Consider the following 17221-nt stretch of genomic DNA (forward strand, 5'->3'; position numbering starts at 1 on the left):
ATCTAAGTTACACAAGCAATCTGATGAAACTAATCCCCACCAAAGCTTGTTCCCTTCACTTATCTCCAAGTTTCTAACTTCTCTTTGTCGTTTAGAATAAAAACACATTTTCCAGATAAAATTTCAGGCCACTTTGTATAGTGAAATGAAGGGTTTGAGGCAGAAGGGCATTTTGGAAAACAGAATATGTTTCCTTCCATCTTGCTCAGAGCTTGTTCTCAGACAGCTAGAGTTCACATCTCTGCAGCATGGTTGATAGCTGCGTGACCCGAGAAAAGTTATTTAACTTTTATTTTTTGTCATCCTGTTTTCTCAGCTCCAGAATGTGGATAATAATAGCCACCTGTAGATTAGTTGTAATAGAAGTAACGTGGGCAAAGCACTCAGCCTAGCTTAGGCAGTCAATAAATGTTAGTGATTGTTATGTGACAAGATCATAAAGCTAATATTAGCTAAGAGTTATGAATGTAATCATTCAGCATCAAAGTGATCCCAGATGACATCACAGAGACTTGGTGATCTCAGCTTTTCCTTAACACAGGCCTTCCAGGTGGTTCAGCTTATTTATTACCGTCACTATTTTGGTCAATTGTGTGTGCATGACCCAAACTGAGCTTCCAGAGAAGATTGAGTGAGTAGATTTGCTATCATTGTTGTACCTCCTCTTTTTGCTTTCTTTTCTTCCTTCACTTGGCAGTCTTTATCTTTTATTTATCCTACCAGGCCTCATGTGGATAATGCTGAATCTTATTATCTATTTGTCTTTGTAGTAACTAGGTCTCTTCTGCGAACTTTGTTTCATAAACACACATATGATTTTCAGCTTCAAGGAGATACAGATTAGTGGTTCTCAACCTTGACTGCATATTGGAATTTTCAGGGAAAAATTTTAAATGCCTGAGTCTCAGCCCCAAAAAGTTTAATTTCTAATTTCATTAGTCTAGGATGGTCTAGGAAGATGAGTCCCCTCACCTCTGAGACATACACACACACACACACACACACACACTCACCTGCTAGATGCACACACAAGTGTATTTCTTAGTGAAGATATGCCTTTCAGAAGGCCTACTATGAAAGAGAGACAGGAACAAAACTGAGACAGAGCTAAGAACAAATGGCTCTGAGATATATTTACGAAATAGCTCATAAATGAAGCTGTTTAAGTTATCATGCTTCATATGCCTCAAAGTAACCTTAGTATTCTCCAGGTTATTCTATTTCCCTAGGTTAGTAGATGAAACCTGTATAGTTTCAGAATGTGAGAACTTTCCAAAAATATCCCATATCTACACATCTGGGAGGGATGCCCCCACTCCAGCTTGGACCTAACATACCTGTGGGTATAATAATAGGTGTTTTGCAGGGGTTTCTTTTTTTCCAACTTTTTTTTTTTTTTGCTAACCATAACAGTAATGCATGCCACAACAAAAATATGTTCTATTTCTATTAATAGATTAAAGGAGAAGAATCACATAGTCTTCTTAATTGATGCTAAAAGCCATTTGATAAAGTTCAATTTCCATGTATGAATTTAAACTCTTAGAAATTTGGAATAGGAGGGAATTGCATCACTCTGATAAAGGGCATTCATTGTTTTAAAGCATCAAGCCTCATACTTAATTGTGAATGTGGAAAGCTTTCCCTTTGAAATCAACAGAAAAAAATAACAAAGATGTCTGTTCTTCTCAGTTCCACTTTGTAAAGGAGGACTTAGCCAGCATAATAAAGCAAGGGAAAAAAAAGTATAAGAAGAAAAAAACTACCAAAGATATAGTTTACAGATAATAAGATTGTATACATAAAATATCCAACATAACCTAGAAATAAACTGTCAGAATTAAAGAGTATAGTAAGGTAGCTGGGTACAAATTAACATACATAAATCAATTGTGTATATACACTATCAACAAATAGAAAATAGTTTTAAAAAACACCATTGACGCTGGCATTTTAAAATGTCAAGTGTCTAGAAATAAGATTATCGAAGTATGAGTAAGATCTCTATAAGGAAAATTATGATAAGTATTGTGTAAATTTTTTTAAAAACCAAATCAGTGGGGAGACATGTTCTCAGATTCAAAGTCTCAGTATTGTAAAGACTCCCCAAAATGACTAATGAGTTTAATGTGATCCTCAAATCAATATTTCAACAGGCTTTTTTTGGTATTACTTGATAAACTTTAAACTTTAAATTTTCTCCCTCAAAAGTTTACGTAAAATTTTAAAGAGCAGATTAAAGCCAAGAAACTTTTGATGAAGAAATACAAGGTGGGAGAACATTCTACTGGATGTCAAGATTTACTATAAAGCTCTAATCGGAGCAGTGCACCTTTGGTGTAAGACTGGTCAGAACAATGTAACAGAATAGACAGTCCATAAACAGACTAACACATATATAAACATCTAATGTATGAAAAGGTGGTACCCTGTTCTAGGAAAAATGTGGCCTTCAGTAAATGATGCTGAAAAATTAGGAATCCCACTGGAAAAACTACATTAAACATCCAACTTTGCACCACACACAAGAATTGATTCTAGGTAGATCAACACCTCATTTCCTTTGTAAACTACAAATATATAAAGCTCTTAAAAGAAAAAAAAAAGAGGAATGTCTTTATGACTTCCAATTAGGGAAAACTTTATTACATATGACACAATAAGCACTAACTATGGAGGAAAAAACTGATATGATTTAGTATACTACAATTAAGAATGTTCATCAGAAGACAACTTTAAGGGAGTGAAAAAGCAAGTGCTTATACTCAGAGTAATGAACTCCCACAAATCAATTAGAAAAATGTCAGAACAACCACTTGCAAAATCGCACAAAATTTGAATAGGCACTTTACAAAAGTGGAAATCCAAAAGGCCATAAACATATGATAGTATTCTTAACCTGTTTTTAAAATCAAAGAGATGCAAATTAAAATCAGAATGAGAGATTATTACACATTCTTCACAGGAGAAACATTTTTTAAAGTGTCACATACCAAGTATTGGGAACATGGAGCAACAGAAACTCACACACTGCTGGTGGGAGTATAAATTTGGGCGACCTCTTTGGAAAGCAATGGGCATTATCCAGTAAAGGTGAAGGCACACGTATACTGTATCCTTGTATTATACTCTTAAGCACCCATGCTCAACAGAAATATGTGCATGTGGCCACCATTGCATAAATGACCATTGCATAAAATGCATAACATTGACAAATATAAATCAGAAGATGGTAACTAGGTAGAGAAATCACAAAATCATGAAATTATATTTAATATAGCTGAGATCATATAGAATGTAAAATGTCTGTGCTTCTGGGCTTTTAATGCAAAACTTTTGTTTTTCAAAATGAGTTATTTGGGAGTTATTTGAAGATTTTGGTTAAATATGGAAAATAGAATGCATGTGTTTTACCTCACCCTCTCAAAATGCCAACAGAATGACAGCATGGGGAAAGGAACCGTATAAATATACAAGAACAAAGAGAAAGAGAATGGAAAACACAGAGGACAAAAGATGTCAAAACAATTGGAAGACCAAAAGTGGGTGGAGAAGTGGTAAATCACTTAGCAGACCAGGGCTTGTTAAACCACAGGACCTCCAGAGGGGGATAAAAATGAGAATAAAAGCATTTTACCCTCTACCATCCCCAGAGGCCCTACAAATGTTGACATGACACAAACAGCAAGAAATGGAAGCAGAAAGAGGAAAGAATGTGGGAGCCGAGTATGTTCATTTATTCCTGCTTCTATAATAACAAGAAGTTAAAGAATATTATTTAAAGTTGATAAAAAAAATGGACAAAATGATTATATTCAACAGTACAAAGATAAGCACAAAAAGATATTATTAAATAAGTCAGATGATGGATGAAACAGTGAGGAATGGAAAGAGAATTACCAAACTGAAATGAGAGATTTTGTTTAAAGAAATAGCACACTAAGCACAATGCATTACATGGTTTTAATTATAATAATAAATTTATAATAGTTTTCACTTATAAAGGAAACAACTAGGATAAAGATACAAACTCTTTAGTGATCTGTATATTTGCAACAAATAATAAGACAAACTCTAAATATTGGAAAATTGTACATCAAAAAACAAAAAGCAAACAAGACACACCGAATAATAAAATGATACAAAAGTAATTGGGGTTTCAGACCATGAATATTAAGCCATTGTAACTAGGCTCCAACACATCTTTATTAATCAAAGTAGGAACCATTACAATCAACATTGTTGCCAATGCGAAATGAGATTGTTTATTCCTGTAACATAAAAATCCGTGTAGGCCAGGCGCAGTGGCTCATGCCTGTAATCACAGCACTTTGGGAGGCTGAGGCAGGCAGATCACGAGGTCAGGAGTTCGAGGAGACAAGCCTGGCCAAAATAGGGAGACCTCATCTCTCCCAAAAATACAAAAAATTAGCCAGGTGTGGTGGCATGTGCCTGTAATCCCAGCTACGCGGGAGGCTGAGGCAGGAGAATCATATGAACCGGGGAGGTGGAGGCTGCAATGAGCTGAGATCGTGCCATTGCACTCCAGCCCAGGCGACAGTGTGAGACTTGGTNAAAAAAAAAAAAAAAAAAAAAAAAAAAAAAAAAAAAAATCCATACTTCAGGATTCACCAAACTCTTGGGAAGCATTTTCTCTATCCTGCTGGTGGTGGAAGTGTTTTACCTGCAAAAAGTTGTGGAGATGCTTGAAGAAGTGATAGTCAGTTGTTGAGAGGTCAGGTGAATATGGCAGATGAGGCTAAACTTCATAGCCCAATCCATTCAATTTGTGAAGTGCTGGTTGTGCGACGTGCAGTCTGTTGTGGAGAAGAACTGGGCCCTTTCTGTTCACCAATGCCAGCTGCAGGTGTTGCAGTTTTCCCTGCATCTCATCAGTTTGCTGAGCAAACTTCTCAGATGCTGTAGTGGGTCAGACGGGCAGCAGACCACCCCACAGTGACCACGACTGATTTTTTTGGTGCAAGCTGGGCTTTGGGAAGTGCTTTGGAGCTTCTTCTCAGTCCAACCACCAGGCTGGTCATTGCCAGTCGTCCTGTAAAATCCACTTTTCATCGCACATCCCAATCTGATCAATAAATAGTTCGTTTATAGAATAAGAGAAGATGACACTTCAAAATGACGATTTTTAAATATTTTCCCTTAGCTCATGAGGCACCCACTTATGGAGTTTTTTTTGTTTTTTTTTTTTAACTTTTCAAATTTGCTTCAAATGCCAAACGGCCATAGAATAGTCAACGCTGTGTTCTTCGGCAACTTCCTGTATAGTTGTAAGAGGATCAACTTCAATGATTGCTCTCAACTATTTACTGTCAACTTCAGAAGGCCAGCCCCTACTCTCCTCGTCTTCAAGGATCTCATCCCCTTTGCAAAACTTCTTGAACCACCACTGCCCTGTGCCCTCGTTAGCGTTCCTTGGCCAAATGCGTTGATGATGTTGTGAGTTGTCTCTGCTGCTTTACAACCCACTTTGAACTTGAATAAGAAAATATACAGGAACTCTTTGTATTATCTTTATAACTTTTTGTAAGTTAAAAACTATTCTAAAATACAAAGTATATTTGAAACAAGCATTCTGGATAATATGAATCTGCTTTGCTGTGCCATACTGTCCAAAGATCCTCTTGCTAATAAACAATAATCTTAGGTCAAAAAGGTAAAGCACATCCATTTCTCTACTATTCACACTTAGGTAATTTGTGCTCCCAGAAACTATGGACAGATAAATCTCAAAACACAACTGCATATGGTCAGTATGCAGCACAAAGTTTTTAATGAAGAGGAGTAAATGAAAAAGGATGAATAAAATGAAATGGTAACAATCATGTTGATTTATAGGCTGATGAACAATGGTCGGCTTTATAGTTTTGTTTTTGTCATCCTAATATCTACTCTATTTACTATAAAATACAATAACTAGATGCAGGGTCCTTATTTTTATTTTCTCTGTCAATCTCGTATCCATCATGGCTCAATAAATCAAGGTTTTATTTGTAAAAAAAAAAAAAAAAAAGAAAAGAAAATCGCTCCAATTTGCTTTTTGTCTAACATCATTTCCATAGTCTAAAATGAATATAAAATAAACAGCAAGTAATAAGCCATTAGCAAAAAAATACAGTGAGAAGTGTGCATTAAAATGATGTATAACATAGCCACATTTATTTAAGACTGTATTCCAATATCAAATGGCAAATTTCAACAATGCAAAAACCACAATTACTTTTGTACCAACCTGATATTTTTTAAACTACTAAATACATCATATAAAATAATAGAAACAAACTAAGACTAAGCAAATCCAATAAATATAAATGGATTTGACTCACCTATTTTTGAAAATTCCTATTACACTATAAAGCAATATCCAACTCTGTGTCGAATAAAAAAGATACTCCTCGCAGTGACACAGAAAGACTGAAATTATAGAATTTGAAAGATATAAACAAAGGCAAACAAGAAAAGCAGAAGCTATGATCTTAATATTAGAGAAAGTGGAATTTAGGTCCAAAAGCATGAAATAGAACAAAAATGGCATTTTGTAATGCTATTACAGACATATTAATATTGAAGACATACAGTAATCTATATCTTTATAACAAATAATATGGCAACAATATTTATAAATCAGAAATTATTAGAGTGGGAGGATAAATAAAAACATTGTAGGAATAGAAAATTTTAATTTATTTTAGCCAATGCTTGTAACAGATTAAATGTATTAAAAAATAAAAAGTATGTATAGATGACCTAGTAATATAATTAATATAATATAGCTGATTAATATAGAGCAAACTACCTTCCCTAACAACAGAAAATAAACCTCCTTTTCAAAAAACCAAACAAATCAAACCAAATATTAAGCCATGACAAAGAAACTCAATAATCTCCAAAAAGTAGAAATAATATAGAAAACATTCTCTGATCACATTGCAATAAAGTTAAAAATAATAACCAAATTTAATAAAATGAGAGGACTTTCCACTCAATATTTTTTTTAAATCTCTCTAAAAGAACTCTTGGACAGAAGACAAACTACAAACTAAAATTATACAATTTCTAGGAAAGAAAAGATAAAAAACAGTTTAATCAGAACCTGGAGAGTGCAGTTAAAGACATACATATTCAGGGATTAATTCACAGCATTGAAGCATAAAATATATCAGTAAAAACTGGAAAGAAATTATTTAAAGACCTAACATAAAACTAGAAAAAGAATAATAAAATTAATGAAAGAAAAAAGAAAGAAGAAATTAATAGTTATAAAAAAGCAATAATTTAGAAAATAGCAAAACAGTAGATAAATTAGAAAATAAAAAACCAGTAGATCTAATAAACCCAAAAGCTGTTGTAAAAATATGCACAAGACCTTTATACCGAAAAATGATAAAGCATCTTTGAGAGAAATTTTAAAGTACCTAAATTAATTAAAGGATGTCTTATGAGAATAGATTAGAAGATTCACTATTGTTAAAGTGTCAGTGCTGCCCAAATTAGTCTATAAATTCAATGTCATCCCCTAAAAATTCCAGCAGCAGCTGTTTTGTAGAAATTAGCTGAACAGATTTCATTTGCATGGATGAAGCAAAATTTATTTAACTATTGTCCTATTGATAGACATTCATGTTTATCATAATTAACATAATCCTCATATTTGGCCACCACCTATTAATTTTTTGGTGAACATCCTTACACATGTCTCTTTGTACACATAATATGTGTAAAATTAAGGGATGAATTTCTAGAAGTAGACTTGCCGGGTCAAAAGGGTGTACATTTTAATTTTTGAGATATTGCCAAATCGTCTTCCAAAGTTGGATCCATTTCCACTCCCACTAATTTTCAAATCCATTCTTTATAAGAGTTTGCATTAACTGAATTGTTGACATAATTCCCTTTATATGCACACTATGAAAAATATAATACATACAAATCTACCTATATGGTTGTGATCCTGGGAATTTGTGTGACAGGTATTAGATGATGTTCAGCATTCTTGGCCTTGTGGAAATGATCAGACTAGATTTTCTTTTTGAAAGGCAAATTGACAACAGCCATCAGTTGTTTCCTATGTTGCTGAGAGCCCAGAGGAAGAGAATAAATGTCCTTGGGATAGACTGGGGCTCCTAATATCATACTGTATATTTTTGAAAAAAAAAACATTATGTTTTAGCCAGTGAGGAATAAGAAACCAATCTCATTACCATGTTCTTAATACAATCTTTTTCCTTATCTTCCCTCCCTTCCACTATTCCTTGCTAAAAATTTGCACGATTACCTGCTGATATGGTAGCTCTATGTCTTTCTGTTTGCCTGCCTATCTGTCTGCTTGTGGGAAGATAAAGATATATCTTCCGTTTTCTAATCCCCTCTTTTGCTCAGGAAGAAACTAGGGGTTATTCCTCAGATTGGACACCAGAAGGTGAAGAGAACAGGAGTTAAAAATTGTTAAGAAGGACAAGACCAGAACTTTCCTACTCTCCCCATGCCCTGGTTTCATATAATCATTGAAGGGGCTCTTCGATGACCCTAGGACACCCATCACTAACCATATCAATATTCTAAAAAAAATCTTTGATGACTTATAGCAATTTGGTTGTAGGGAAGATAAATGTTTTATCACCTGGAAAAGAACATGTGAAATGAAGCTGAATCTACTGCAAACAAGAAAGTGGGTGTTTGGCACTGCATGCAAAAAGTATTGATTTATAGCTTTTTAAATTTATGTAACTGTTATCATATTGTATGTGTGCTTTATCTGATGTTTTAAAAATTATGTTTTTGAGATTTGTCCAAATGGATACATGTAGACCTAATTCATTCATTTTTTAATTGCCATATAGTATTCCATAAAGATATTATCCTGTGTTTTCTCCTCAAAGTCACAGTTTTTCTTTCTACATTTAGGAATTTCAACCTCTGAGAATTTATTTTTGTATGTGTGTGGTATGAGGTAGGCTTCCAATATTTTTCCATATGGATTATTTCAGCATTATTTTCAATATGTCATTTCCCAAATGGTTCCTACCACTGCTTCTGCCATGCACCAGATCCTCATGTCTACTTGAATCTGTTTTTTCCAGTAATATCATTGTCACATCTTGAGTCAACGCCACATGGATTTGAATGCTCTATAGTAAGACTTAACCTGCTCGACTTGCATGCCCCTCCTTATTTGTCTTCTTGTTTTTTTTGAGACGGAGTTTCGCTCTTGTTACCCAGGCTGGAGTGCAATGGCACGATCTCGGCTCACCGCAACCTCCGCCTCCTGGGTTCAGGCAATTCTCCTGCCTCAGCCTCCCAAGTAGCTGGGATTACAGGCAAGCGCCACCATGCCCAGCTAATTTTTTTGTAGTTTTAGTAGAGACGGGGTTTCACCATGTTGACCAGGATGGTCTCAATCTCTTGACCTTGTGATCCACCAGCTTCAGCCTCCCAAAGTGCTGGGATTACAGGCATGAGCCACCGTTATTTGTCTTCTTGAAAACTATTTTGGTTCTTCTTGTTTCTTTACTTTTCCATATCAGTTTAAGGGTCATATTCTCTAGCTCTTTTCTTCCAACTCTGTGAAAGCTTTGTTTGGTAATGCACTGACTTTATCACCAGAGGAAGAATCACCACATTTACAGTATGAAGACTTCCCACACATCAGCATGGCAGATCTTTTAATTTACACAGGTCTTCTTTAATATTTTTCAACAGCATTTTATAATGTCTTTTTCCTAGGTACGTTGGAATTTTGGTTGCCCTGTTGAATACTTATTATTGCTAAAATACCTTAATATTATTAATTTCTACATATTGATTTTGCATCCAGCAACACTGCTGAGCTCCTTAAAGTTAAATTTTTCTGTAGATTCCCTTGGACTTTCTACTCAAACAGTTATATTACCTGCAAATAATGACAAGTTTGTTTCATCCTTTATGATTCTTCTACCACCTGTTTATTTTTCCTGTCTTATTGAATCAGCCAGGACCTTCAGCATGATGCTGATTCAAAACTATAACAATGAGCATATTTATTTTGCTCTTGATTTTAAAGTGTGTGCTTCTAATGTTTCACTATTATGCTGTTTATGAGAGTCTCATAATTATTCTATATCAAGTTATGGAAACTTTTTTCCATTTCTTGTTTGTTGAGACTTTCATCATGAATGGGTTTGGCTTCTCTCAGTATTTCCATATTTACTAAGGTTATCATATCTTCTTTTATCTGCTAATATAAGCTACTATATTAACTAGACTACTGTATTAACTAGATTTGCTAGTCTATTTTCAATGGCTCCAGTTGATCATTTTACTGGATTCAATTTGCCGTATTTCATTTTACCTATTTTGCTAAATGAGCCTGGCCTACACTCTTCTTTCATAAACTGTCCCTTTGGGATGTTCCAGCTCTCCTTCTGAATTGTCCCTGGGAACTCCAACTTATTCTTACTTTGTTTAGCAGAGCAATTCATCTCTTTCCATCTCCTGCAATGTTTCTCAACAAGTGATCTAAGGATCTCTATGCACATATAATTTTAAAATCTAACATATAAGATTATGATTTTCATAGAATTTCTAACTTTTTATGTTTTTAAAAACAGAGCATGTGCTTCAAAAACCGATTTCATTCATACTGGTTAACATGGAGTTAATCATAGGTAGTTTATCTTTACTCATGTATTTTATTGTCACCTGACAGTTGTTTACACTTGTCAGACTTGCATTTGCCATTGTCATTGTGTCCTTGCATAATATCACAATTCAAAAAAAATGAGTCATCACTTTGAAAGTGGTTTTCTGAAGCATAACAATAATGACAAAAATAGAAATATAAATCCTACAATGTGAAATAAGTTCACAATATTAGTAATGAATGGCCTCCATTATAAAAATAGAAAGCGTGAATCTGTCATGAGACAAGTGGATAATGGATGTGGATAATCTCCCTAAAACAGACAAAAATATATAAGATGACAATGAAGAATCATAATTGAATTTTTTGGACCAATGATCGTTTGTCCTAGTCTCCAGTTTATTATCTGTTAATATTTTTGTCAAGTAATGATATAAAGCTATTAAAACTTCCATATTATTTTCCAGTAAAGCTTATCAACCCCACTTTTAAGCCAATCGACTGTCTCTAGTACAAGCACAAAATAAGGCTTTCCATTACAGAACTGTGAAAATTTTATGTTAAAAGTTGAGAAGACCACAAAGCTATAGTTATCATTCATCCTCATATTAAAAACAAGCACAACTGCACTCTTGCTGGTAAGATACAAAACCAGCTTCCAAACCAATTACAAATACTGTAGTTGGAAAAGAAACAAGAAAAACAATTGGTATAATTCCTTAATTAGAAGTATCACATTCCTTATAATGTAACTGACATTTAAAGTCAATGATTTTTATATACATGAATAGACATTTTATTTTATAGTTGGGCAAAACTATGAATAAATAAGTTGTCAGCATATGTTCACTATATATGTGGGAAAGACTTGGTGACCTTTTGTTCTATTTATCTGAAGCTAATTTTAAAAGGAAAGATTTCTGGTTTAATTAAAAATTAGTTTTAACCTAGAAAACAGACTTTAAAAGGTATGTTGGCTTATGTACCGTTTGTAGCAGCATTACTCACAATAGCCAAATGTCCATCAACAGATGAGTGGATAAGAACATGTAGTATATACATAAACAATGGAATATCATTCCGTTTTAAAAATGAATGAGATCCGATACACACCATAACACTGATGAAGCATTGTGCTAAGTAAAATCACCCAAACGCAAAAGAACAAATGTTGTGTTATTCCATCTTTAGAAGGTAGCTAGAATAGGCAAATTCATGGAGACAGAAAGTAGAATGGAGGTTGCCAGAGAGGGGGAATGGGGAGTCATTGTTTAATGGGTACATTTCTGTTTAGGATTATAAAAAGTTTGTAGACAGATAGTTGTGATGGTTCCACAACAGTGAATATACTTAACGCTACTAAATTGTGTACTTAAAAATGGTGAAAGTGGTAAATTTTATGTTATGTATATTATGCATATTTTACCAAAACTTTTTAAAAGAGGAAAGGTGTTAAATTGCCATTGAAGAATCTCCAGCCACATGGTCAGCAAGGAAAGGTATCACTATTCAGATAGAAGATGTTGCTTCCAAATCCCAGTGCTAGTGCATACCTTATTCACAGCACTCAGCTGGGGGTCCATAACATGCCTCCAGATTCTGATTTGCTGTTGAGGCACACAGTGGAAATTGTGAATACAAGCTGATGTGGCCACTTAGTGTACATCTCCTCTGCTACTGGGCTGAAATGAAAAGTGAGTAAGAGAGACTACTCTCCCACACTGAATTGCATTGGCTGGCAAACAGGAAAGGCTTACAGAGTTTTTTGTTGTTTTATTTTATTTCATTTTATTTTATTTTACTTTAGGTGCTGGGGTACATGTGCAGGTCATGCAGGGTTGTTGCATAGGTGCATTAATATATCCGGCATTTCTCCCCATGTTATACCTCCCCAACCTTCTCACCCCCCACTGTCCCTCCCCAACACCCCCCCAACTGTCCCCAGTGTGTGATGCTCCTCTCCCTGAGTTCACGTGTTCTCCTTGTTCAACACCAACCTATGAGTGAGAACATGTGGTGTTTGGTTTTCTGTTCTTGTGTCAATTTGCTGAGAATGATGATTTCCAGATTAATCCAAGTCCCTACAAAGGACACAAACTCATAGTTTTTTATGGCTGCATAGTATTCCATGGTGTATATGTGCCACATTTTCTTTGTCCAGTCTATCATTGATGAGCATTTGGGTTGGTTCCAGTTTTTTGCTATTGTAAACAGGGCTGCAATGAACATACTTGTGCATGTGTCTTTATAGTAGAACGATTTGTAGTTCTTTGGGTATATACCCAGTAATGGGATTGCTGGGTCAAATGGAATTTTTATTTCCAGACCCTTGAGCAATCGCCACACTGTCTTCCACAATGGTTGAACTAATTTACACTCCCACCAACTGTGTAAGAGTGTTCCTATTTCTCCACATCCTCTCCAGCATCTGTTGTCTCCAGATTTTTTAATGAACACCATTCTAACTGGCATGAGATGGTATCTTAATGTGGTTTTGAATTGCATTTCTCCAATGAACAGTGATGATGAGCATTTTTTCATATGTTTGTTGGCTTCATATATGTCTTCTTTTGAAAAATGTCTGTTCATATCCTTCACCCACTTTTGAATGAGGTTGTTTGTTTTTTTCTTGTATATCTGTTTTAGTTCTTTGTAGATTCTGGATATTAGCCCTTTGTCAGATGGGTAGACTGCAAAAAATTTTTCCCATTCTGTTGGTTGCTGGTTTGCTCTAATGATGGTTTCCTTTGCAGTACAGAAGCTCTGAATTTTAATTAGATCCCATTTGTCTATTTTGGCTTTTGTTGCCATTGCTTTTAGTCATTAAGTGTTTTAGTCATGAAATCCTTGCCTATGCCTATGTCCTGGATGGTTTTGCCTACATTTCTTCTAGTATTTTTATGGTGTTAGGTTTTATATTTAAATATTTAATCCATCTGGAGTTAATTTTAGTGTAAGGTGACAGGAAGGGGTCCAGTTTCTGCTTTCTGCACATTGCTAGCCAGTTTTCCCAACACCACTTGTTAAAACATGGAGTCCTTTCCCCATTGCTTATTTTTGTCAGGTTTGTCAAAGATCAGATGGTATGTGGCATTGCTTCTGAGGCCTCTGTTCTGTTCCACTGGTCTATGTCTCTGTTTTGGTACTAGTACCATGCTGTTTTGATTACTGTAGCCTTGTAGTATAGTTTGAAGTCTGGCAGTGTGATGCCTCCAGCTTTGTTCTTTTTGCTTAGGATTGTCTTGGCTATGCAGGCTCTCTTGTGATTCCATATGAAGTGTAAAGTGATTTTTTCCTGTTCTGTGAAGAAGGTCATTAGTAGCTTGATGGGGATAGCATTGAATCTATAAATTACTTTGGGCAATATGGCCATTTTCACAATATTGATTCTTCCTAACATGAGCATGGAATGTTTTTCCATCTCTTTGTGTCCTGTCTTATTTCATTGAGCAGTGGTTTGTAGTTCTCCTTGAAAAGGTCCTTTACATCCTTTGTTAGTTGTATTCCTAGGTATTTTATTCTCTTTGTAGCAATTGTGAATTGCAGTTCGTTCTTGATTTGGTTCTCTGTCTGTTATTGGTATATAGAAATGCTTGTGATTTCCGCACATTGATTTTGTATCCTGAGGCTTTGCTGAAGTTGCTTATCAGTTTGAGAAGATTTTGGGCTGAGACGATGGGTCCTCTAAATATACAATCATGTCGTCTGCAAATAGAGAGAGCTTGACTTCCTCCCTTCCTAATTGAATAACCTTTATTTCTTTTTCTTGCCTGATTGCTCTGGCTAGAACTTCCAATACTATATTGAATAGGAGTGGTGAGAGAGGGCATCTTTTTCTAGTGCCAGATTTCAAAGGGAATGCTTCCAGTTTTTGCCCATTCCATATGATATTGGCTATTGGTTTGTCATAAATAGCTTTTATTATTTTGAGATACGTTCCGTCAATACCTAGTTTATTGAGGGTTTTTAGCATAAAGGGCTGTTGAATTGTCAAAGGCCTTCTCTGCATCAGTTGAGATCATCATGTGTTTTTTGTCTTTGGTTCCATTTATGTGATGGATTACGTTTATGGACTTGCATATGTTGAACCAGGCTTGCATCCCCGGGTTGACGCCTACTTGATAGTGATGAATAAGCTTTTTGATGTGCTGTTGCTTTCGGTTTGCCAGCATTTTATTGAAGATTTTTGCGTCAATGTTCATCATGGATGTTGGCCTGAAGTTTTCTTTTTTAGTTGAGTCTCTGCCAGGTTTGGTATCAGGATGATGTAGGTCTCATAAAATGAGTAAGGGAGGATTCCCTCTTTTTGTATTGTTTTATATAGCTTCAGAAGGAGTGGGACCAGCTCCTCTTTGTACGTCTGGTAGAATTCGTCTGTGAACCCATCTGGACCTGGACTTTTTTGGTTGTTAGGCTATTGATTGCTGCCTCTACTTCAGCCCTTGTTTTTGGTCTATTCAGGGTTTCAACTTCCTCCTGGTTTAGTCTTGGTAGAGTACAAGTGTCCAGGAATTTATCCATTTCTTCCTGGTTTACTGGTTTATGTACATAGAACTGTTTGTAGTAATCTCTGATGATAGTTGGTATTTCTGTGTGATCAGTGGTGACATCCCCTTATCTTTTTTTATTGAATCTATTTGATTTTTCTCTCTTTTCTTTTTATTAGTCTGGCTAGCAGTCTGTCTATTTTGTTCATCTTTTCAAAAAACCAGCTCCTAGATTTATCGATTTTTTGAAGAGTTTTTTGTGTTTCTATCTCCTTCAGTTCAGCTCTGATCTTAGTTATTTCTTGTCTTCTGCTAGCTTTTGAGTTTTTTTGATCGTCCTCCTCTAGCTCTTTCCATTTTGATGATAGGGTGTCAAACTTATATCTTTCCTTGTTTCTCATGTGGGCATTTATTGCTATAAATTTCCCTCTCAACATTGCTTTAAATGTGTCCCAGAGACTCTGGTAGGTTGTGTCTTCATTCTGATTGGTTTTGAAAAGCATCTTTATTTCTGCCTTCATTTCACTGTTTATCCAGTCGACACTCAGAAGCAAGTTGTTCAGTCTCCATGTGGTTGTGTGGGTTTGAGTGTGTTTCTTAATCCTGAGTTCTAATCTGATTGCACTATGGTCTGATAGACTGTTTGTTATGATTTCCGTTCTTTTGCATTTGCTGAGGGGTGACCTCTTTCCAATGACATGGTCAATTTTAGAGTGAGTGTGATGTGGTGCTGAGAAAAATGTATATTCTGTGGATTTTGGGTGTATTGTTCTGTATATGTCTCTTAGGTCCTCTTGGTCCAGCTCTGCATTCAAGTCCTGGATGTACTTATTAATTTTCTGTCTCATTGATCTGTCTAATATTGACAGTGGAGTTTCGTTGAAGTCTCCCACTATTATTGTGTGGGAGTCTAAATCTCATTTTAGGTAGTTAAGAATTTGCTTTATGTATCTGGGTGCCCCTGTGTTGGGTGCGTATATATTTAGGATAGTTAGCTCTTCTTGTTGGATTGATCCTTTTACCATTACGTAGTGTCCTTCTTTGCCTCTTTTGATCTTTGTTGGTTTGAAGTCCATTTTATCAGAGACTAAGATTACAACCCCTGCTTTTTTTTGTTCTCCATTAGCTTGGTAAATCTTCTTCCATCCCTTTATTTTGAGTCTATGTGTGTCTTTGTATGTGAGATGGGTTTCCTGAATACAGCACACCAATGGGTCTTGACTTTTTATCCAGTTTGTCAGTCTGTGTCTTTTGATTGGGGTATTTAGACTGTTTATATTCAATGTTAATATTGTTATGTGTGAATTTGATCCTGCCATTTTGTTACTGGCTGGTTTTCTTGCCCATTAGCTATCTCATTTTCTTCATTGCATTTTTGGTCTCTGCCATTTGGTGTGCTTTGGCAGTGGCTGGTACTTGTTCCTTTCTGTGCTTAGTGTTTCTCTCAGGAGCTGTTGTAGGGCAGGTCTGGTGATGACGAAATCTCTCAGTAATTGCTTGTCCGTAAAGGATTTTATTTCTCCTTCACTTATGAAGCTTAGTTTGACTGGATATGTGATTTTGGGTTGAAGTTATTTTCTTCAAGGATGTCGAATATTGGCCCCCACTCTCTTCTGGCTTGTAGGGTTTCTGCCGAGAGACCCGCTATGAGCCTGATTGGCTTCCCTCTGTGGATGACCTGACCTTTCTCCCTGGCTGCCCTTAGTATTTTTTCCTTCATTTCAATCCTGGTGAATCTGATGATTATGTGCCTTGGGGTTGCTCTTCTTGAGGAATATCTTTGTGGAGTTCTCTGTATTTATTCGATTTCGATGTTGGACTGCCTTGCTAAGCTTGGGAAGATCTCCTGGATAATATCCTGGAGCATTTTTGCCAGCTTGGATTCATTCTCACCATCATATTCAGGTACACTGATCAAGCATAGACAAGGTCTTTTCACATAATCCCATATTTCTTGGAGGCTTTGTTTGTTTCTTTTCACTCTTTTTCTCTTGTCTTGCCTTCTCTTATTTCATTGAGTTGGTCTTCAATCTCTGAAATCCTTTCTTCTGCTTGATCAATTCGGCTATTAAAACTTGTGTTTGCTTCACATAGTTCT

The 17221-nt window shown here is 35.6% G+C and overlaps 1 protein-coding gene across 1 annotated transcript in view; it reads left to right on the forward strand.

The window, feature by feature from the left end:
* SCN10A (sodium voltage-gated channel alpha subunit 10) overlaps nucleotides 1-17221 on the forward strand; it is a 145457-nt gene that overhangs the window by 4349 nt on the left and 123887 nt on the right. Inside the window, exon 3 of the mRNA XM_017508374.2 lies at nucleotides 551-631. Coding sequence (XP_017363863.2) covers nucleotides 551-631 — 81 coding nt within the window. The remainder of the gene's footprint in view (nucleotides 1-550; nucleotides 632-17221) is intronic.

The sequence above is a fragment of the Cebus imitator genome, unplaced genomic scaffold, assembly GCF_001604975.1.
Source record: "Cebus imitator isolate Cc_AM_T3 unplaced genomic scaffold, Cebus_imitator-1.0 Scaffold391, whole genome shotgun sequence".
In the NCBI taxonomy this organism is placed as follows: domain Eukaryota; kingdom Metazoa; phylum Chordata; class Mammalia; order Primates; family Cebidae; genus Cebus; species Cebus imitator.